We start from the raw sequence: 22999 nt of genomic DNA, 5'->3' as shown, positions 1-22999 counted from the left end.
AAGTTCCTTGCTGACGTGACTCTGTCCAAAACAAATATTCATGATAATTTAATAAAATATATTTATTTTAAACAGTTCTCCCTTAAGCAGTTTTACCTACTTTTTATTATAACCTTGTTATGAGTTGTTATAGGTTTTTTTTTCTCTTTTTTTCATCAATGACAGTCCTTGTTCTGTACTTACAAATTTGAAATTGTGCTTTAAACCCAGCTTTCAAAAAGAATTCTCCATCGATGACATAGGTGACCCAATTAAAGTTACCAAGGATTTAGATGGTGGTCTCTTGACTAATCTCAGCAAAGGTATGCAATTCTTTATATCTGTTCGCAAATGTTTTTTTAAAAAAAATACACACTTATATTGTACAAACAAAAACAACTAGAAGGTTCAAAGTAAAACAACGGGTCATATATTAACTTGAAGATAGGAATTAGCTGACTAGATTTTTCCTTGACATCCCCAGTATCTGAGTTGAGGAAACGATTTGAAGGCGTTATCACAAGCAAAACTGACTGTGAAATGAACAGGTAGGGACCTCTTATTGCTTATTGTCCTACCATATTGATTATACTTTTGATGATGGTCATGCCATTTGTGTTTGTGTGTAGAAAGGAGCGTATCGCTCGACGATTGGAAGGCATTGAGGGTGAAGTGCATCCATCTCTTCTGCCCAATTTAGTAGCCAATCGACTTCTGGAAGAAGATACGCCACGATATACCAGAGCTTCTGACCCCTGCGAAGCCTGCGGTGGTGCGACACTACTGTCACACAATACTTAGATGTTGGCATGCAGAAATGAAACCTAATTTGCATCTCCTGTAGTTACAGTGCAAAGGTATGGAACGGAAGGATTTGAAAATCCAGATATCCAGCCTAGGATTCCTGAGCGGCAGTCCAGAACGCAATTCAGATCTGATCCCTTAGCCTCCAATCACACTGATCACACCCACACTTCATCATCTACCACCAGTGGGGCTCCAGAGCTGGAGTCCAAAGCGGAAAGAATTGCCCGCTACAAGGCAGAGCGGCGTCGGCAGCTCGCCGAGCGCTATGGCATCTCTTTGGACCAAGAGCCGGACACGGATCATCGCTTTACTCGCCTCCAGAAAGAATCTGAGGGCCTCGAGACCCCCAAAAAAGTGGATCTCGATCACGGGCAGAGTGATGTCACTATGAATTCCTGCCCTTCCACTAGTAGCCCGAAAAGAGGGCAAACTGCACCCCAGCACGGCTATCCGGAGAGCAGCTACGAAACCAGTCGAAGTCGAGTCGACTCATTTTCCGAGAGGGAGAAACGTATGAACCTGGAGAATCAACGCAGGGCAGCTCCCGTTGAAGCATCCGCTTACATGGATGTCACGTCATTGTCCTCCAATACCCGGGTGTCTGCAACGGACTACTTGGTCGAAAGCGTGCCACCAAGCTCACCCAAGATGAGCAAACGACCTTCGCTTACCACGCCCAAACATGGAGTGTCGCCTGGTGACCTCTTTATCGAGCAGCAGGCCCAGAACATACTCAACAGACACGGGTGAGTTGACTTAATGGTCTTTCTTTGTTCTTTTCAGCTTATTTTGTTTAGGTTTTTTCTTTGTTTTTCCTGTTGGTGATAGTTCTGAATTGGGATACTTCATGATAAAATACTGTATGACCTATTGAGAAACTTCAAGTTCAACTTCAGGCCACGATGTTGCAACAGTGCAGAACAAAGTTATTATTTATGGCAACACATTGGTTCTTATAATGGGCCACCCGCTCAGTATTTTTTTTTAAATTTTACTTTTGACAAGATTCCAAGTTCCCAGTTGTTTTCCTTCCCCACATAATAGGCAAAGCTTTGGGATCGAGTACGCCAAACCTATATAGAACAATGGGTTCCATGTGTATTCATCTAATCATTTAATTTTTTTTAACGTTTTAAGATCAACTGCCAGTGTTCATAATGCTTTTTATAGAAACCGCTGAAACCAAAATTCTATCATTTTCAAATTGTCTGTATGGGATAGCTCTGTCAATATAACAATGGTCAAATGTTCACTTTTCGTAGAACGCCAACAATTATTCCTAAAATGTTTCTACTAGTAACAAAGGCCCTGCTGCAAATTATGAAATTGTCTGCATGAAAAACACACGGATTGAATTTTATCAGTTGCCCATACGCTCATATATTTCCCTTCAATGGTCCAGTACAAGGGCAACTCTGTGCTCTAATTGGTTCCTTGAGACTGATGCTGATGGTGACACCCCCACCTTAATCAACTGGCCCTCGAGGTACACCCAAAAAGTTTCCCACCCCAAATCACCCTCATGTTCCCGTCCAGCTGGGCTTTCTCCATCAATCCTTAAGAGCAGTGCTTCTTAAACTGTCAGCTCAAGACGCTTAGTATCTGTACTTGTCAAAACACGTGTTATTTTATTTTATTTTTTTACAGTAAAACTGTTTAAACATCTTAGCTACCCGAACTGATCAGACAACACTTAAGAATCTCTGCTTTTGAGTTTTGACAGCCGGCTGGCCCCATCGTCATCATGCTCACCGTGCGAGTTTCCGTACCCTATCTTAAGACAATAACTTCATTCATCACCTCATTCCGGTGTGACCAGTTGGATCCCTTTACTGAAATACTGTACACTGAAATAACGGACAACCTATTAACGAAATGTAGTATATTGCAGTTTTCCTTTGTGGTAGCAATTAACAGAGTGACCTTCACTGTTGAATATATGCACACCTTTGTACTTTTTAGAACATAGCCGCACTCTTAATATCAACTACTAAAATTTCTGTACTCATATTTTTTTATTGCCTTGACTGTTGGTTAGCTATATTAGACTATATCATTTTATGTTGCATATGCTGAGATCTTTTCTTTAGCTTATTGTTTCTTTGCATGCACATCTGTGCAGTAAAATGAAACTTTTTTAACTCGTAGTATAAAATCACAACATTTCTAGATCTATTACCTGTTGATGTATAGTCATTCTTGCATTATGAATTCAGCAATTCAGCTCAACAGAAATGAATTTAATTTCATTTTATCCATTATTGAAAGGGTGCTCTTTCAAATGGACAACCTCTTTTTCATTGAGTATTTGATTCCATGTACAGTAGTACAAACATAGTTTAGTTTACTGATTGTAGGCATGACCATGTAATCCATGCTTAATTCAACTGTTATATTGAATAGCCACAAGGTTAATAAATATGTACAACAGGAGGGTTGAGTATGTGACGAAACGTCACATTTTTGACCATGGAGAAGGACTTCTTGTGTTCACGTAATGGCACAAATGCATTCTTAGCCATTTCTTTGCCAAATTTGACTAGGAAAGTGGTTAAATAGGCAATTATTAACTAGCTCTTTGTCTCCTTGAAGAATTCGAGTTAGGGAAAGGCTTGCAAAAGAAGATGGTCGCCAGAAGAGCCCAGAGCCGGGAATTTTTGCCGAGGCTCCGACATATCGCAAGCAGTATCAGCATCAGACCTCGGCGCGGTACAACGCAGACCTATCTATCCCTCAGCACAACCACTCCCATCATCCACAAGCTCACTTCATTCAATCTGGGTCAGGACCAGACACTGTTGGGTACCCCAGTTATCTGTCCATGACCTCTTGTAACGAAGAAAGTCAGGAGACGGTGGGCATTCGAACCGAAGGCATCCTGCGTAGTAAGAAAGCAGTACTACCCTCGGAGGTCCGCCGCCGAGAGAGGAGTACCGAGGACCCGTGCCGAGGAAGAGAAGAGGTTAGAAGCTCCAAAGTGTATACGGAGAATGAAGTTGCTGCAAGAAGAGGTCCCAGAGGCCGAACAAGATGGGCAACAGCTGAACCGTTCGACCAGCAACAGGAAACCAGCAGCAAGTTAAGAGAGCGTGAAAATGCCATTTATGTCTACAAAGGTGTATCTGCATCACACATCCAGCCTAAGGCAGCACAGGCAAGACCAGGGAGAGGCTCCATCCCAGATGGTGATGGTCAAGAACAAAGTAATAGGATCTTGCATCCCCATACGCAGCATCCGCAGGAGCTTAAAAAAAGTCACCAGGACAGCCGTGTGTCTGTGGCCCAGCTCCGAAATTCTTACATGGAGAGCTCTACTACCGCACCTTCGAGCAGACACAGAAGTGAAGTGTAGGTGGAAAAAAAACATCTAAGCGCTTGCTGCTGTGGACCTCACATTTGTGCTTGTTGACTAACCACCGCCCATTGAATAACCTGGAACTTTGTTTGCAACTCGGACATTTGTTTCTTCTTTTATAGCACCATAAACTTGTATCTGCAGCCAACAAGTATTTCTAACCTATACACTAACACAAGCATGTGCTTAGTGCCTTTCTTTATTTATGTGTGTGACTTTTGGAGGAAATCCCTCGTTGACTCTTACCTCTTTCACTCTCCCCTCATGCTGTATTTTCTTTCCTTTGGATACGTTTGGACCCTCCAGTGATGAAGTCAAAGGGGATGACGGCCAAGCAGGCTACCAAGCATGGGACAGGGGCCATAGACCCCTTCAGTATATCGATCCGGGGGAGTGTAGAAAGACATCTGAGAGGTTTAGGACGCAGCCCATCACGTCTTCTGAGCGCCAGGAGACCGTTAGGTATTGCTTTGCATGAAGCGACACATGGCACCGCAGGATAAAACGAAACAGTGTCTAAGCATTTTGTCGTTGGTGCATTATATAACATTTAGTAGGAAATCTGAAATCACATGACTACATGAGCCAGATTATTGTCACGGGCCAGTTACAATGGCAGAGAAAATTTCGATGACATTACATTCTTTAATTCTCATACATTCTTGCTCGCTCCGTTCCCTTTTGCCCTCTTAATATCATTAGCAAACTGTAGCAATGATTACATGTTAAGGTTGTTCTGATTGGGCCTCCTGGCAGTGGTCATTCCATGTGATCTTAGTTGGAAAGCATGAATTGTCCTTTTGTTGGTGGAACTGAACCGGTGTCCGTAATGCCGCTTAATTTTGTAGCTTACTTTGCTTTACTGTTCCTCTAACGCTCACTATAACATTTTCAGCATACCATAATTGTCAGCTTCTCACAAAAGTGCTTCTTGTGTTGAGTGTTCTCAATGTGTTTGTTTAGTTTTTAATTTCATTTGCATGGGATCTTACTGATTTGACTGATTTTTGCCTTGTTTGCCATTTTATTTTCAAGGTCCTCTGTGGGTGCTGAGTTCGCTTCCAATGAAGGTAACTTGCTTTTGTTTTGGGTTACACATATGATATTATGCAAGACTACCGTTATAATATAAACATCTAGGATGCACGTAGATATTTTTGGGTTCAATCAATTATACATTCAAGTGGTGTAAATTCTCCGATTATGTCCTTGAGCCTAATGTCGACCTATTTTAAGCAGAGCTTAGTGTGGTGCTTAGATGTGCTGTTTTAAATTCTGCTTTAATTAGTTCTATATACAAAGCCTTCTTGTACCGAATAGTAGTACATGCATCATTAATCATGGTACATTGAATTTTTAAAACGGGACTTGTTTCGCAACCTTCCATCGTACATTCTGTAGTTGCGAGCAAAGAAAAACCACACTGTCTTCACTGTTGAGTCAGATGAAACAGGTGTGAGTGGCACGGCCACACGAACAAACACTCCGCTGTCATGTGACATGACATCATCTGGCAAATATTCTCTGTGATTGACGGCTGCCCCTTTTAAATCGCTCCAAAATCGTGTGCTATTTTGTTTGTAATATATATATATATTTTAAAGCAGATAGGACAATAGAAACAATTTTACTGTACTTGTGTGTGAATGTGATGAATTCAAAGGGCAGTAATACTATATGATTAAACAGTATAATGTTGAATCTGGTACTGGGTGCTACTAGGATTTCTAAATGGTCATTAAATATGACTTATTGTTTAGTTGCCAGATGAATATAAAACTGAATTTTGCAGTCCAAAGCAAGTGTCTTTTTTTTCTTCCTAGCAGAAGTTCCTAAGGCAATTTCCCTGATTATCCTAAGACTATGCCTACTGATGTTTTTTATTTTTTATATATATATATTTTTTTTCTCTTTGCCTTTGTGTCTTGGTATAGCGGATGAAGAGAAGCTTGACGAACGGGCTAAACTGAGTGTAGCTGCCAAGCGGTCTCTCTTCAGGGTGAGCTTTTACGTTCTGTTTGACCTCTTCCTATGTGATGTTCTTTGTGTCAGAGGATTTTTATCAGGTTTTTCCAAACTTAGCTCAGTGGATGTACTCCAAGTCAAAGATTTTTACTCCCTGGTTCACAGTGCAGCGCTTCAAAACCTACAACTATTGATTTGTTTTCACTGCATTCCTTGGATCCTTGTGGAACATTGCAATCGAACAAGCATTCCCTTCAGCGTGAGTGTGAAATTGGCATCAAGCATTCTGGGTAGTCTGAGGACTCCTATTTCCAAGCAGTTCTGACAACAGATGCTATCTGCGTGATCAGTCTTTCAATATTGTAAACATTTCTGGCGCAAAATACAACAATTCATTGTTGATGACGCACACGCTATTATTCCAATCCTCAGGAACTGGAGAAAAACATCGGAACGGGTAAACCCCGATCGAGGAATGCGGCAGTTGACCGGAGGCTGAGGCGAACGCAGGACCGGTCCAGGACTCAACCGGTCACCACTGAGGAGGTGGTCATCGCCGCCACGTAAGTCTCTACCACTGGAGCTTAAATACTCGTTAAAGCAGACATTTAGAAATGTACCTTAGATTGCAACCAAAAGGTTTACAAAGAAAACTATTACATTTACTATCCTAGTTTTTAACATTGAAGCAGAAAACGGTGTCACGCATTGTAGGCATCATTGAAGTATGAACAAAAATTCTTATCCTGACGTTGTCTGCACTAAACTGCATTCCAGCATTTCATTTGTAAACGCTGTCCATAAATTTTCAAATGAAATCTACAGTTGTGTGGGCTGACAACCAACATTCTTTGTCAATTCCCCCTTCTCCGACCCACCTGACTTTCTCTGCTCTTTTCTCTGTTGTGAATGTATGTTTGACTTCACTGTATGTCCGTGTCCTGGACCACTGTAGTTCCCCCACTCACGTTCCACAGACTGTGGGTGTTCACACAGCTGTGGCGCACTTTTCTAGCCCCACCCTAGTTAGCGGCACCTTCCCTGCAAGCAGGTATACTGAACATGCGTGTGCACCAATCCCATGATAGATCAGTACGCATCGCTTGAAGTGTTTTGGATGCATCCTTTCATGCACGCTTAATTTTTTCTCTCTCCTTAAATGTTTCTGTTACATTCATAAATGGACAGAGGTCTAAAACTTGTGTGCCAAGGTCCAACTGTGGTCCAATTTGCATCGCCCATTTGACATTCAATTGTAGTGTTAGTGATGCCCATATGTATTTTCCAATAGGCAATTAAAAGGAACAGAATAATACATTTTAAATACAATTAATGGATTATATGAAGGACCCATTTTGGGGAAAATGGTAATGAATATGAAAATATAAAAAAAAAAATGCAAATTGAAAAAAAGCCATGAAAATTTCCAAAATATATACCTAATTGTAAATAAAATAAAATGAACAAAAGATAGATTATAATGAATGGTAAGAAATTGAAAAAAAAAATGAAAAATGATATTATTTCAAATAAAAGTAGGCACTCTGTATTGGAACTTTTTTTTAGAAAGGTTTTCTTTTGTAACTTTCTTGTGGCCTCACAGAGCTTAACTAGTAGTCCAATCCATTTTGAATGGGACGGGTGGGAGCAATATCAATTTCCTTCTTTTACTAACTCCCACAACACATACTCTTTGACCTGGTCTGCCTTTGAATGAGTGAAGCTAATGCTACCTTTTGAAAAGATGACCCCTGTCACAACAAATGACTTTTCGGTTTTGTCCTGGGTTCTGACCTAGTATAACTAAATGTATTTTATGCATGTCTAGTGTCAGGTTGCATTCTGAATGAAGAAACAACACACTGCCTCAATTATGCAGACAAACAGTGTGTACAGTGCGTTTTCTTGGATTACATGAGGTCACCGCAACTAAGTATTTAATTTCTATTTCCCGGACATCAACCCGTCATCAGTCTGCAGGCATCGTCATATCACGGCGCGAGCACGCGGGAGCAGGGGCCAGAGACTCAGCGAGAACCACTTGCACAAGCGGCTCAAATGGAGGAACAATCGCAGGCCCAGGAGGAGCCGGATCTGTGCACGCTGAGCCTGGCGGAGAAGATGGCGCTATTTAATCGCTTGGCTCAACCCCCCACCAGGGTTACTCGAACCAGGGGGGACACCCGCCAGCGCAGGAACAACACCCGCTATCAGACGCAACCCATCACTCTGGGGGATATGGAGCAGGTAGGGAAATTGGCTATTGATGGAAATCCCTGTTATGCAATCTCACCCCAATATTAGATTTGAAAATGGAAAAAAAGGGCGTTGGTGTGTTTAGGATTTTTTTTTTACAAAGGTGCTATTTGTAAAATTAAGGCAAATGTGCCACAAGATTTTTATGACTAGTGTAATGACCAGCATTTTATTGAGAAAGTGTTTAAAGTGCAATCCTATTCATTTTGTTTTGGTATTGCTAGTGAATTATTTAAACCTATGGATATTTATTATCATTTTGTGGTGTTAAGCAAACAAAATTTGCATTGGTTAGCTTTTAAAGTACAGAAGTAAAACAACATTTTCAGGCTAAAAATATATTTTATGAGCCAGCAAGTGCTTTGAATTATTAAAATGTACACTAAGCGACAAAAAACTATACACATAATTGAAGCAATAAATTGTAAACCTTTGCATTAGTCTGTCAGCATTGCATATTCCTCAGAGAAAAAAATCTGGATGTTTACAAAATGTAATGATTACCACAGAGCTCTCGTGGACAAAAATGTAAAACTAGCTGTTGAGGGCCTTAATTTTTCGCAGTAAACAAAAATAGAAAAAAAGACCATTATTTTTTTTATGTTCAACCAAGAATTTTGGCTATGCATATTTTTACTCAGGAGCCTTCGGATTTAGACATCCAAGATGAACAGGAGCAAAGTGAGACGCTGGTAGAATTCCACCAAGTAAGCGTGCACAATTTATACCGAGCGCTTATCGAAAACATTTCTGTCCTCACGTGACTTGCGTGCACCAGATCGCATCTTGAATCCTGGCTTTATGGCGTGACTCCGCTATGACTGCCCAGTCGGTGCATGGCCGAGCTTCTCGTTGACTCATCGCCGTCGTCGTGCTGTGTCAGTGAAGCGGTAGCGTCATTATGGGCAATCTGCTCCGATTTCAGCCATCAAAATGCGTTTGCGGTTCACGTTGGCTGAATGCGGCTCTTTGTTGTCTTATTTTTTTTTTTCATCAAATGTTTCCCATGATGGTGCCTAAACAGAATATTTTTCTGAGAATAACAAAAGATTTACGTTCCCACGCCCCAAATTTCCAAAGCAGCAATACTATGTAAGAGTTCACTCTTACAGTTTCAAATCTTATGCTAACTAGTTTGAAGGTTTTGCATGGTTTTCACTAAGAATGAAATTTCCTCTACATTGTGGGACCAACACTAAATTTTGAGCAGATTTGAGCGGGCATGGCTTTGTGATATGATTCACTTCTTTGTTGTAGCAGATTTCGCATTGAATCAGGTCTTGTTAGTCAGCATGATTCTATCCATTTTTGTGTGGTAATGTCATCTCAACTTCCATTAACAATCTGCATGCTTTACATTTATCTTTCTTTTCAGCTTCAAAACGGCACAGACTCACGGTTCGAACAGCTCCCGTCATCCTCTGCGCTAAAAGATGATGGCACCGTATCGACCGACTATGCAGGAGACATCCATTTAACCAGGGTACGAGCTTCGGTCGAAGCCGTACTTCCAGGAGGCAACATGCCCCACGACCCCTCGGACCACCAAGATACGCCTTATCGATCGTCACGACGTGCGGAGGAAGGAACGGAGCAGGCACGGGGAAAGCGGAGGTTGCCCTCCCCGGATGGAGCCGTCAAACAGGCCGCTCCGCCTCCGCCGAACACTGGAAGAGAGGAGAGAATGGAGAAAGAGGAGGCGCAATGGCCATCCAAAGAGAGCCTTGATGAAAACATGTACAAGTCAAACTATCCCACGTCGCTGGAAAAATGGGAACAAAAGAGTTATCCAAGGGAGGAAATGTGCTACGTTGCCTGCCAGAGGAGAAAAACATTCAGTGGAGGTGAGGACATTAGAGAATTGCTGCGTAAACTGTAAAAAAAATAACATTCAAGACTTAAAGCAGCTAACCACTCAAATTTATTTCCATTCTACTTCAAGACATTTTCACTAGGGATGAAAATACAAAAACAGTATGCAGCAAAATGCAACTTTAACTTATTTGTGCTTTTAGTAGAAATTTTGCTAGTATGTTAAAATATGACCTTAAAGTTGGAACATTGTTTTCATCTGCCCACCTCCTAATCAGTGATACCTAACAGTACTTTTCAGCCAATGGGGTGCGGTTTTATTGATTGCATTTCTGTGCATCTATCTGCCGTAGAGCTGCCCGAGCCCACTTTGATGAGGTCCAGAGCGGCGTCCGCTTCATCAAGGAGCGCCTGCCAGCCTACGGAAACCGAGTCGTACTCTGATTACAAGGAGCCAAGAACTGAACTGGAGGACCACATGTGCGATGCAATGGCAGCTAAACACATGTCCATCAAACAGAGGTAAGCTTATGGTATATTTCATTCAAGTTTGTCATCAAATAGATTAGATGGGTTACTTGGTATAGAAATATTTAAGTTACTCACTAATCCATGCTAATACAGTGAGAATTAAGTAAATATTCATGTGAAAAAACACTCATTCATTGATTAATGGGTATTTGTAAATAGAAAAAATCTCAGTTAAAGTTAAAATTTGGATTGAAAAAAATGCTTGACCAGGAATAAAACAGTAAAAAAAAATTGAATGTTGATTTATTGTTCTGCGCTGTTTGATGTAGTTGTTATTATTATATTTTAATCATATACAATCATATGAATGAGTGGTTCATTTGTTTCTGAGTAGCATTGCTTTATTTATGTACAAAGAAATGAAGGAAATCATGAGAACTTGATTTGAGAAATAATAAATACGTAGTTTGAATTGCAGCCTGGTATTGATTACCGCATTATGTAAACAAAGTTATGTCACTTTTTCACAGCCATGGTTTAAAAGCCTGCACTACTCAGACATAATCATTAGGATCCATATTGACTGATGACATAACGGAACAATGTGTATGCTTTATGTACTAGTGGAGGTTTTTTTTTGTTTGAGGCCCATGCAAATGCAATTTTTTTGCAGAAACCAAATTTTATTGATATTGTCAAATGTTTGTGAGGTAATTTCATCCTGTTTTGGATGTGTGCAGCCCTCCAGACAGAACAGGACATCCCTTCACTGGGTCAGTGAGCACGCTGGCCTTCCTCTGTGGGCCATTGAATTTTTTTTCTCCATTGTGCGTGTTTAAATGGACCTTGTGCTTTCTATTAACGCACTTTGCTTTGTCTTCTCCTGTGGGGTTGTTTTGCAATCTTGTTTGGTTCTGGAGACCTTATTAGCTTGAATATGACAGAAAATGATGGGCTTTCTTATCGGAATTTATGGACCAATTCCACTTTTCATGCCTTTCTATACATAGGGTGGCTTTGCTGAAGAAAAGTGGCGAGGATGATTGGAGGAACAGGATCAACAAGAAGCAGGACGCAGTGAAGGTGGCTGTGGGGGATCACAATGCTCATCTGTGGGAGGTGGAGCAGAGCTTCAAGAAGAAGGTAAGCGGAGGACATCTTGTCATGGTGGCTCTTACCTGTACATTATTTTTAAAGGTGCATCAGAACTCATGTAGAAGGGCACACTGCTACACAGCATAGTTTTTTTATTTCGTGTTTATAGATAGTGTTTTTGGAAAAAATAATGAATGTCTGTATTTGAAGGGTGTTTGTGTATTTGGAAGGGCGCGGGCAAACAAACTCTGTTTAGTTTTGTTTGAATCTGTAAAAAAAATGCAAATGTTTACACACTCCACCCTATGTTATTTTTTGATCAACACATTTTATTGTTTGATCAAATACTTTTGGATCCCATTTAATATTGTTGACAGAAACTAAAGTTTGGTGGTATACTTGTCACTTTGATTTGTTTGCTTTTTGTTATATAGATTATGAGAGAGTATTGTTAAAAGATATCATGAACACACACTTTGAGTTACTGTTATAAAAGTTAAAAACCCTCCATGCACTCCTTGTATATTGAAATGGAAAAGATATAAAATGCGTCTTTTCCTATGGCTGCTTCTCTTTAGGGCGATGACGAACTGATCATCGACGATCTTGCGGTGTCTGACCAACTCTGGGTAAGGCGAGTTAACTACAAAGTAGTGGTGTTTCACTGCATACATTTGGACTAGAGTTGCTTGTTTTTTTAAATGCTTTTCTGCTGGTTCTCTTAATTAATGTATGAATATTTTTACTTTTTAATTGTGTAACTGATGACTGGAGCTGGTGTTTTCAGCATGTTTTTATGCATTGGTAGTCAAATGAAAATATTGGTGGCATGACTGCTTTCTGTAATGCCTTTGACGCGAATTTATTTGCAAAAATTCCGTATAGCGTGACCTCAGGGCCACTCTGTTTGCTTTTTGCAATTCCCCTAATGCGCCTTCATGTTGCCCATCAATTCTGTTGTCAAGCGCCAACAATGTAAATGAATGTTCTTGTAACAGTGGGGTGACATTTACAATGGTTTAAGGTGACTCTGTCCTGCTGTTCTTTGTTCTCGTTTGTCTTAATATCGACTTTAAGCTGGAAACGGCGTTAGATCCAGTATGACCGAGTCTCCAATTTAGAGGAGATGCATTTAAAAACATTTCAATTATTTAAACAGCTGCTATAAGCCGCTTGTTACCACCGTTTTGTCAAGTGTAGAAAATCCAAATTGCCCTTTTTCGAGGTGCTCGCTTGTCTTTTTTGTGTGCTGTGAAATCATCTGGTTGGAATTGAAGTACGGGCCAAATTGAGGTGTTCCTGCACAAGAGGTTGCTTGAGCTCTCTTTGGTCTCTCGTGAACCAGAAAATGACGGAGGCTGCGATGGAGTCGCAGAGGATCGAGGCCCAGAAGTCCATCCAAGAGAGGAAAGAGCAGATTGAAGCTCAAGAGGATGCCTGGAAGTTCAAAGGCCACGGAGCTGCAAATGATTCCACTCAATTCACCGTGGCTGCACGCATGGCGAAGAAAGGCGAGAAAACACTAGTTCATCTTTCTTTCTATTCAATTCATAGCTTCTGAACGCTACTGCATTTTTGGTGGACATTTCGTATTTTAAATGTTGTACTGTTTGTATGTTTGTGCTCCAGGGTTGGCTTCCCCTGCTGCTATGCAATCTTTGTCATCATCGCCATCACCTAAATCCAAGAACAGCAGCATTGCCGTCTCCAAACCACAAGAAGGTGAGTTACATATATATATATATATTTTAAAGATTTCCACTTTTTAAAATATTTTTATTCTGCTGTCACACTGCTACGATGAAGTCTTTTGGACAAATTAATCTACACACCAAATGAACATGAACTATCTGATATTGCATTGTATTTTGTAATAATTTTAAATTCAATTGACACTACTTTTTATATACTTTCAATAGATGTGGAAGATATGGATTATGATGATGCAGGTCCATATTTTTTTAAGTTTTCCCATGAAAAAAAACAAAACTAAATTGCACAAAAACTAATTTGTCTGCTGGTTTCTTAACATTCCTATAAAATACTGACCTTTGGCATGATAGATTTGTTGTTCATAATTAATTCTACTATAGTTTATTTCTTTTTCAATTCACATCTGTGATCATGTAGAACTTGAATGCATGAGTGAGAGTCAAATATTTTGCGGTGTGTGTGTTGATAAAATTATTGTTCGTAAGTAGCGTTGCTCCAGTAAGTAGTACATTTCAAAAGCACTGTCTCACAGTGGCAAAGTGCTTTTAAAGCAAAAATTAACTAAATAAATGCAAAAAAACTGTAAATGTGCATCCAAAATCAACAGCAACATATGAACCACTGTATGTGTGTGCATTCATTTTACTTTTGGGTGACACATATGAACATTTTAAAAGTCCACATGTGCTCCCTGCTCTGACATGCAATGCAAGCCAAATAGGACACAGCTTCAATTTATGCTTTCAACAGCTGTCTTCATGTTATTGCGCAGAGATCAAGGCAATAGCGGATCTCAACCTGGAGTCAGACAGGAAACTGGAAAAGCTCGAGTCATTCCTCGGCAAGATCAATAGTAAAGGTCAGACTTCACTCTGGTGTACACATTGTAAAATGTCTGTCATGTTTTTTGAATTTAGTTTCTGGAGGAGTCTTCCTGTCCAAGACGTTGTGCATTATAAAAAAGCAATATTTTATCGTAGCACCTTTAGTGAATTTGAATGTACTCATTTTTTGCACGTGCTGAACTTTTGCATGAGCTTGGGAACGTTTCAACGAAATTGGTCTCTTCTATTTTCCGATTGGTTGTCATTCCATTTTCCCTTTTTCGTTAGTGATGCCCGAGGCTACCATCACAGTAACAGAGAAGAAGGTTAAAGAAGTCATGAGCTTGGAAGATGAGACTTTTTCCAAGTTTTACCGCCAAATAGAGGAGCCACTCACCGCCACAGCCACGGTGCCATTAGTGGACGACTTTGACGCCATCTTCGGCCCGCAAGGTCCAAAGTGAGTGTCACGGTGGACCGTCATCCGTAGTTGCAGTAATTGCAAGTCTGATTTCTCGCTAGGCTGCGGTCGGATATGGTGCGGCACAAGCGGGCCGTACGCCCCACGCGTCACGTTCAAGCGTCGAAAAACCCGGTAAAGATGCTCGCCGCCAGGGAGGACATCAGACACGAGTACATTGAGCAACGCCTCAACGTCGGCCTGCTGGAGAGCAAGAGGATGACGGCTGAGAAAAGTGAGTTTTTTAAGAAAAAAAGCCTTAATATACTATGTTGTTTTAAAAGAAAAAACCCTTACTATACCATGTCGTTTTTAAAGAAAAAAGCCTTACTATACCATGTCATTTTTAAAGAAAAAAGCCTTACTATACCATGTCGTTTTTTAAGAAAAAAAAGCCATACTATACTATGTCGTTTTTTAAGAAAAAAAGCCTTACTATACTATGTCGTTTTTTAAGAAAAAAAAGCCTTACTATACTGTGTCGTTTTTTAAGAAAAAAAGCCTTACTATACTATGTTGTTTTTTAAGAAAAAAGCCTTACTATACCATGTCGTTTTTAAAGAAAAAAGCCTTACTATACCATGTCGTTTTTTAAGAAAAAAAGCCTTACTATACTATGTCATTTTTTAAGAAAAAAAGCCTTACTATACTATGTCGTTTTTTAAGAAAAAAACCTTACTATACTATGTCGTTTTTTAAGAAAAAAAGCCTTACTATACTGTGTCGTTTTTTAAGAAAAAAAGCCTTACTATACTATGTCGTTTTTAAGAAAAAAAGCCTTACTATACTATGTCGTTTTTTCAGAAAAAAAGCCTTACTATACTATGTCGTTTTTTCAGAAAAAAAGCCTTACTATACTATGTCGTTTTTTAGGAAAAAAAAAGCCTTACTATACTATGTCGTTTTTTAGGAAAAAAAGCCTTACTATACTATGTCGTTTTTTTAAGAAAAAAAGCCTTACTATACTATGTCCAACTAGAATACAGTGGAAACCGTTTGGCTGCTCAGCATGCAATCTTTTGAGAACGAGGCAGATTCATTGCTTGAAGGTGTCCCAAATGTTTGCAAGCAGTTTTGATGACGCGCTGTCTTAAAAGTGGTGTAATTGTTCACTTGCCGAAAGAAAAGCCGTTTTCATCCCCAAATTTCCTTTTCCATTTAAATAGCTCAGCTGGAATAGGCGCCAGCTTCTTGTAACCTTGAACAGGATAAACGGTCGAAAAGGGGTTGCTGTGCCCTTTTCAGCATATTCCAAAGAGTCTCCATGGGGTTAAGCTCTGGACTCAGTGGTAGCCAAGTCATGTGTAAAAATGATTTCTCATGCTTCATGAGGCCCTCTTTCCCTTTTTGAGCCTTTTGAATGCTAGCGTTGCAGACTTGGAATTTGCCCATCCCACCAGAGAAGGGGGAGAAAATTTGACGGACTGGAAAAGTGACTTCTCCCAATGTAGTCAGCTGTCCTGTAAACTATCATGGCGATCGTGCAGGCTTGTGTGAACTTAAAACACGCAAAAACGGATGGAATAGAATCAACAATCCACTGTTTGCATAGGAATTGCAACGTAATAACACTGTAGCTACTTCTGATAACGCAATAATAGCAGTGAGCTATTTTCATAAATTGTGTCAACTGCTGTTCGAAAAAGACATTTTAGGCATACTAAATATTCAAATATAGGTATTTTTCTGTCTTAGTATAATACGTCGTTAGACATTGAAAGTCCCTGCTGACTAAGCTGAGCAGACACCAAGCTCCCACATGACTTGAAATTACCAACATCTGTTTCCTGCCATTGAACAGAGCAGTCATCAGAGGATCAGTATTGTTTTAAGTTAAATAGATGGCAGGTTTGTTGCCCCACGTGTCGTTTCCTCCGACATGTCTAGCCGGCAACTCCCTTGACAGTGGCTTCAGGCAAATAAATACGTGAATTTGGTCACTCTGTAATCATTGTCTCTCTCAGTAAGCATTTGTAATGATTTGCAAATTGATTGTCCTAGTCTTTGGAAGGTATGGTTTTGATGGGGGTCACACTTAAAAGTACGGTTTCTGTGTGTTCCTCTCTCTTTAGTGAACAAGAACTCCAATTTATCCGAGGTGGCTCTAGCTGGGCTGGCCAGCAAGGAGAACTTCAGCAACGTGAACCTGCGCAGCGTCAACATCTCTGAGCAGATGTCCAACAACAGTGCCGTGCCTTACAAGAAACTGATGCTCTTGCAGGTCAAAGGTCAGTCTTATGTCGCACCAACACTCGCAGTAGATTTATGGGGGATTAGAAATGATTAGAATCTCCTGTCTGGACAATTGCTTTAAATTACACCAATGTATGAATATGGAGAAGTCTTGCCAAACAATGATAAATAAGTCTACTTTCCCTCAGATAATGTAAATGTATACATTCCTCGGAAAAGACTTACTATACTACTTTACTATTTTTAAGGAAAAAGCCTTACTATTATGGTCATTTTTAAGAAAAAAAAGACTTACTATACTATGTCATTTTTTATGAAATAAGCCTTTCTATACAATGTCGTTTTTTATGAAAAAAGCCTGACTATACTATGTTGTTTTTTAGAAAAAAAGCCTTACTATACTATGTCGTTTTTTAATAGAAAAAAAGCCTTACTACACTGTTGTTTTTTGAGAAAAAAAGCCTTACTATACTGTCGTTTTTTCAGAAAAAAAGCCTTACTATACAATATCGTTTTTTTTCTTCTGAAAAAAGCCTTACTATAATATGTCGTTTTTTAAAGTAAAAAAAGCCTTACTATATGTCGTTTTTTAAGGAAAAAACTATGTCGTTTTTTAAGGAAAAAAAGCCTTACTATACTATGTCGTTTTTAAGGGGAAAAAAGCCTTACTATACTATGTTGTTTTTTTTAGGAAAAAAGCCTTACTATACTATGTCGTTTTTTTAAGAAAAAAAGCCTTACTATACTATGTCGTTTTTTAAAGGAAAAAAAAGCCTTACTATACTATGTTGTTGTTTTTAGAAAAAAAAGCCTTACTATACTATGTCGTTTTTTAATGAAAAAAAGCCTTACTATATATACTGTCGTTTTTTTTAAGAAAAAAGCCTTACTATACTATGTCGTTTTTTAAAGAAAAAAAGCCTTACTATACTATGTCGTTTTTTTAAGAAAAAAAAGCCTTACTATACTATGTCGTTTTTTTAAGAAAAAAAAGCCTTACTATACTATGTCGTTTTTTAAGGAAAAAAAGCCTTACCATACTGTCGTTTTTTAAGGAAAAAAAGCCTTACTATACTATGTCATTTTTAAAGAAAAAAGCCTTACTATACTATGTCGTTTTTTAAGAAAAAAAGCCTTACTATACTATGTTGTTTTTTTAAGAAAAATTGCCTTACTATACATGGTCTTTTTATTATTTTTTTACAACACAAAGAACACAATGACGCATCTTAATATATTTTTAATCATAATCATTGAACACATACGGACCTCTTATGAAAAATCTTAACTGAATTGAATAGATATACTTTGCTCCAAACACAAAAATAAACAATTACCACAGAAAATATGTCAGCAAAAACCCCACATGTTAGAAAATAAACCAATTTGCTCCCATCTCATGTTTGCCAAAGATAAATAAATTCCTGCAACCACTGCTGACCGATCATCCTCCATCATTTAACAGTTCTCTGTTCTCCTTGCAGTCATCTCTTCATTCTGCCACATTTTTGCACCCTTAGGCCGCCGGCATATCCAGACACGGCTTGTGGAGCCAAGAGCCTCGTCACTAAACAGCGGCGACTGTTTCCTCCTCATCGCTCCTCATCACTGCTTTATCTGGATGGGAGAATTTGCCAATGTCATTGAGAAGAACAAGGTGCATTTTACAGTTTTATATCCCCAATCAACTTAAACTAAATAATCATTTAAAAAACATACATAGTGATTATTTTTACTATAAGATGACTTTTGCCCTCAATAATAGATAAAGAAAAACCTATCAAGTTTGCGGCTTCCTGTGATGAAATACTGTGTACACATAGTGACATCTACACTAAACTCGTGTCTGTTGAGTGACATTTTGACTGTATGAACTGTGAGTGGAAAAAAAACTGGCAACAGTATAGACAGACCACGCATGAAGGCATAACATAAAACAGAAATGCAAACGTCTATGTCAAAGTAATGAAATCCAGAAAGGTTTAAATACCCCGAGCATGGAGAATGGAAAACATCTGATTTTGTCAGGTATATTACAGGAGGTTTTTATTAGCGATGCCCACTGCGTTATGGCTAAATATTTTGTTTTTTTTTTAGGCTTCAGAGTTAGGCAACTTCATTCAAAGCAAGAGAGATCTGGGTTGCCGTGCCGACCACGTCCAGGTCATCGAGGAAGGCGTTGATATTTACAGCCAAGCTGCCAAGGACTTTTGGAAGATCATTGGAGGTCACTCCAGTTACCAGTGTAAGGGTTTACAATTCAGAAGAGGCCTTTTTTTAAAAATGCCATTTACATTGAAACGTCTTTGTATGTTTTTGTACATGCAGCAGCGGGAACCCCGGATGAAGACGAGCTTTACGAGGGTGCCATCGTGGAGACCAATTGCATTTACCGTCTGATTGAAGACAAGCTGGTGCCGGATGATGATTTTTGGGCCAAGATGCCCCGCTGTTCCTTACTCAAACCAAAAGAGGTCAGACATTGTACCAAATAGTTTTCAAAGGACAGACGTTCAAGTGAACATTGTTTTCTGCGCAGGTTCTGGTTTTCGACTTTGGCAGTGAGATGTACATTTGGCATGGAAAGGAAGTGACACTGGCTCAGAGGAAGGTAGCCTTCCAGCTGGCTAAACACCTGTGGAACGGAACATTTGACTACACTAACTGCGACATCAACCCGCTGGATCCCGGAGAGTGCAACCCCATCATTCCCAAGTATGGTAACACGTAGTCCGACAACACAGCATCAAAAACATTCTCACGGTTGAATATGACTTATGTTGTCTGACACAGAAAAGGCCAGGGCCGTCCTGACTGGGCAGTATTTGGAAGACTCACTCATCACAATGAAACTACTCTGTTCAAAGAGAAGTTTTTAGACTGGAGCGACGCCAAAGCAACAGCCAGCCCCAGTCAGACCAGTAACAATGACATCTATGATCTCAAGGTATGTATTATAACAAAATGAAAGGAAAATGTGTTGAGATTTCACATATTTTCATTTATTGAAGGTGCAAGAGACAAGGAATTTGTTATTTTGAACTGCTGTATTGTTTTTTTTCTTCCCAGGATCAGCCCCATGCATATGACGCCACCCTAATGATACCTCTACACCAGGCACCTGTGTCCACCGTCGTCGACGGTTTGAACGTGGGGCGGGGCTACGGATTGGTAGAGGTCGACGATTGGCGTTGCTATGAGGTCAGCACGCTCGCCGTGGACGTGTGGCACATTCTGGAGTTCGACTACAGCCGCCTGCCGCGCCAAAGCATCGGCCAGTTCCACGAAGGCGATACCTATGTGGTCAAGTGGAAATACATGGTCAGCACTGCAGGTGTGTACTTGTATGATTGTCAACTCTAAAATATTATTTTAACATCTCTTGCAATGTCTCCTTACCAGTTGGCAAACGGCAAAACCCCGAGAAGCTGAAAACGGCAGGACCAGGGAAAGAGAAGTGCTGCTACTTTTTCTGGCAGGGTCGCAACTCCACGGTCAACGAGAAAGGAACGTCGGCGCTCATGACTGTTGAATTGGATGAGGAGCAAGGAGCACAGGTAAAAAAAAGGTTTGGTGTTTTTGTTGCAATTTGACACTAACGACTGTTGAATTTACCTTTCAGATCCAAGTGGTGCAGGGCAAAGAACTTCCGTGCTTCCTGCAGTGCTTTAAAGGGAGGATGATTGTCCATGCAGGGAAGAGAGAAGAGGAGGAAACCTTGCAAAGTAAATTAGCAGGTTTTTGTGAGTGTGAGAGAGCGTGTGTGAGTGCGAGAGTGAGTCAGTGAGTGAGAGTGAGTGTGTGTGTGTGTGAGTGTGTGAGAGTGTGTGTGTGTGTGTGAGTGAGTGTGAGTGTGTGAGAGTGAGAGTGTGTGTGACAGTGTGTGTGTCACACACACACACACACACACACGCTCTCACACACACGCTCTCACGCACATGCACACGCTCACACACGCACCCACACTCTCTCACGCACGCACTCTCTCACACATGCACACTCTCTCACACACTCTCTCACACACGCGCACACACACGCACACACACACACTCTCACACACACACACACACTCTCACACACACACTCTCTCTCACACACACACTCACACACACACTCTCTCTCACACACTCTCTCTCTCACACACTCTCTCTCACACACTCTCTCTCACACACTCTCACACACACACACACGCTCACACGCACACTCACACGCACACACTCTCACACGCACACACTCTCACACTCTCAGACACTCTCTCTCTCACACACAGACACACGAATTTCATGAGTATAAGGTGAATAAATTGTTAGTGCTTAGCTCACTGGCTTCCTCGCGTCATCCCAGATGACTGGCGTCTGTACTGCGTTCGTGGGGAAGTGGAGGTTGAGAGTCATCTCGTGGAAGTGGTGTGCCACTGCAGTAGCCTGCGCTCTCGGGTGTCCATGGTGCTGCTGAGTGTGCGCCAGTCACTCATCTACCTCTGGCACGGCTGCAAGTCACAAGCGCACACGAGGGAGGTGGCGCACACCGCTGCCAGCAAGATCAAGGAGCAGTGAGTAGAACTGAAAAGCAGAAAAGTCACATTTAGTTTCCTGTTTTCATCGGTTTCTTTTTTGCACAGTTGTCCTCTGGAAGCTGGCCTCCACAGTAGCAGCAAGGTGACCATCGAGGAATGCGATGAGGGAGCGGAACCTCAAAGATTCTGGCAAGCCCTCGGCAGGAGAGATAGGAAAGCGTACGACTGCATGCTACAAGGTAGCCCTGCATTACATTTATTATCGCAAAGTTCAGACCTCTGACAAGGAGCACAATACCGACACACACGCCTGTAAAGCTATACTTTGCGCCAAACTTACCAACTCTTGATCCCCACAGATCCTGGCAGGTTCAGCTTCACGCCGCGTCTATACCAACTTAGCAGCACTTCGGGGGATTTTGTAGCTGTGGAGTTTCTCTACCCAGCCAGGGACCCCCAGCAAGTCAATTCAATGCCTTTCTTGCAGGAGGACCTTTATTCTGTTTCACAGCCAGGTACAGGGGGGAGGATCTTAAATTTATCCAACAGTACTGTATTTTGGTTACAAAAAAATAATAATATGTGCAAACCTATGTCGTCTCGCTTCCCTCAGCATTGTTCCTAGTGGATAACCACCACGAAGTGTACTTGTGGCAGGGTTGGTGGCCTCAGGACAGCGAAAGCACCGGCTCCGCCCCAATCCGCTGGGACTTGGACAGGAAGTGTGCAATGGAAACAGTGCTGCAGTACTGTCAAGGTATTTGTTTTTTTTTCTCCATCACCTATCAAATGAACAAATAGCAATGTGTAAAATACCTATTCTTTCAGAAAAGAATCCCAAAAAGGCCCCGAAAGCCTATCTGATCCACGCTGGCCTGGAGCCACTTACCTTCACCAACATGTTCCCCAGCTGGGAGCACCGGGAGGACATCGCTGAGATCACTGAACGGGTGTGTGTGTGTGTGTGTGTGTGGATAAAATGACATTATCTCATCATCGCGCTGCTATCTGATATGAGACGGCGTAATGCTCAAACACATGCGCAGGCAATCCTTTATCGGACGCAACAGATCCAAAGTGCAGGTCGACCCATGTGGAAACCATTATCACTATTGATTTTCCTAATTCAATGTATTAGCCACATTTGACTCTTCTGCTGCTTTTAGCTTTAAAATATATGTGTGTGTGTGTATTGTCAGGAGGCCGAAGTGTGTAACCAGATCATCCTGGTGGAAGATGTGTTCGCCAGACTATGTCAAAATACGTACCCGCTGGAAGATCTCCTGAGCCGGCCGCTGCCTGAGGGCGTTGACCCTCTCCGTCTGGAAGTCTACCTCTCAGATGAGGATTTTCAGGTAAAAATCTTGATGGCTTTACTTTAGCACTAGAAAAAGAGAAAAATCATCAAGAAAAATATTTTACAGACACATTTTTTTAAATAGTTTGGCTGGACTAACAACTTACATTCAGGTGTGCCTTATATTATAATTTAAGATGAATGATTTAAGGGTCCATCCTAACCCATGATCGAATAACAATGATTGAGGATGCCT

At 40.7% G+C, this 22999-nt stretch overlaps 1 protein-coding gene across 1 annotated transcript in view; it reads left to right on the top strand.

Annotated features, from left to right (window-relative positions):
* The window catches only part of svila (supervillin a), a 28502-nt gene that overhangs the window by 4358 nt on the left and 1145 nt on the right, over positions 1–22999 (top strand). The window contains exons 3-37 of the mRNA XM_077624119.1: positions 211–302; positions 464–527; positions 609–751; positions 824–1532; positions 2189–2272; positions 3379–4134; positions 4448–4603; positions 5177–5211; positions 6076–6140; positions 6539–6669; positions 8080–8353; positions 9738–10206; positions 10528–10696; positions 11656–11788; positions 12319–12369; positions 13086–13251; positions 13370–13462; positions 14226–14312; positions 14566–14737; positions 14800–14972; positions 16810–16965; positions 18451–18587; positions 19028–19175; positions 19259–19404; positions 19470–19645; positions 19724–19877; positions 20000–20264; positions 20333–20487; positions 20553–20655; positions 21275–21482; positions 21552–21685; positions 21806–21961; positions 22060–22203; positions 22275–22396; positions 22646–22801. Of these exons, the coding sequence (XP_077480245.1) occupies positions 211–302; positions 464–527; positions 609–751; positions 824–1532; positions 2189–2272; positions 3379–4134; positions 4448–4603; positions 5177–5211; positions 6076–6140; positions 6539–6669; positions 8080–8353; positions 9738–10206; positions 10528–10696; positions 11656–11788; positions 12319–12369; positions 13086–13251; positions 13370–13462; positions 14226–14312; positions 14566–14737; positions 14800–14972; positions 16810–16965; positions 18451–18587; positions 19028–19175; positions 19259–19404; positions 19470–19645; positions 19724–19877; positions 20000–20264; positions 20333–20487; positions 20553–20655; positions 21275–21482; positions 21552–21685; positions 21806–21961; positions 22060–22203; positions 22275–22396; positions 22646–22801 (6382 nt within the window). The remainder of the gene's footprint in view (positions 1–210; positions 303–463; positions 528–608; positions 752–823; positions 1533–2188; positions 2273–3378; positions 4135–4447; positions 4604–5176; positions 5212–6075; positions 6141–6538; positions 6670–8079; positions 8354–9737; positions 10207–10527; positions 10697–11655; positions 11789–12318; positions 12370–13085; positions 13252–13369; positions 13463–14225; positions 14313–14565; positions 14738–14799; positions 14973–16809; positions 16966–18450; positions 18588–19027; positions 19176–19258; positions 19405–19469; positions 19646–19723; positions 19878–19999; positions 20265–20332; positions 20488–20552; positions 20656–21274; positions 21483–21551; positions 21686–21805; positions 21962–22059; positions 22204–22274; positions 22397–22645; positions 22802–22999) is intronic.

This window comes from Stigmatopora argus, chromosome 17 (assembly GCF_051989625.1).
Source record: "Stigmatopora argus isolate UIUO_Sarg chromosome 17, RoL_Sarg_1.0, whole genome shotgun sequence".
NCBI classification, from domain to species: Eukaryota; Metazoa; Chordata; class Actinopteri; order Syngnathiformes; family Syngnathidae; genus Stigmatopora; species Stigmatopora argus.
The sequence above is the reverse complement of the archived record's forward strand: the minus strand, read 5'-3'. Positions and strand labels throughout refer to the sequence as shown.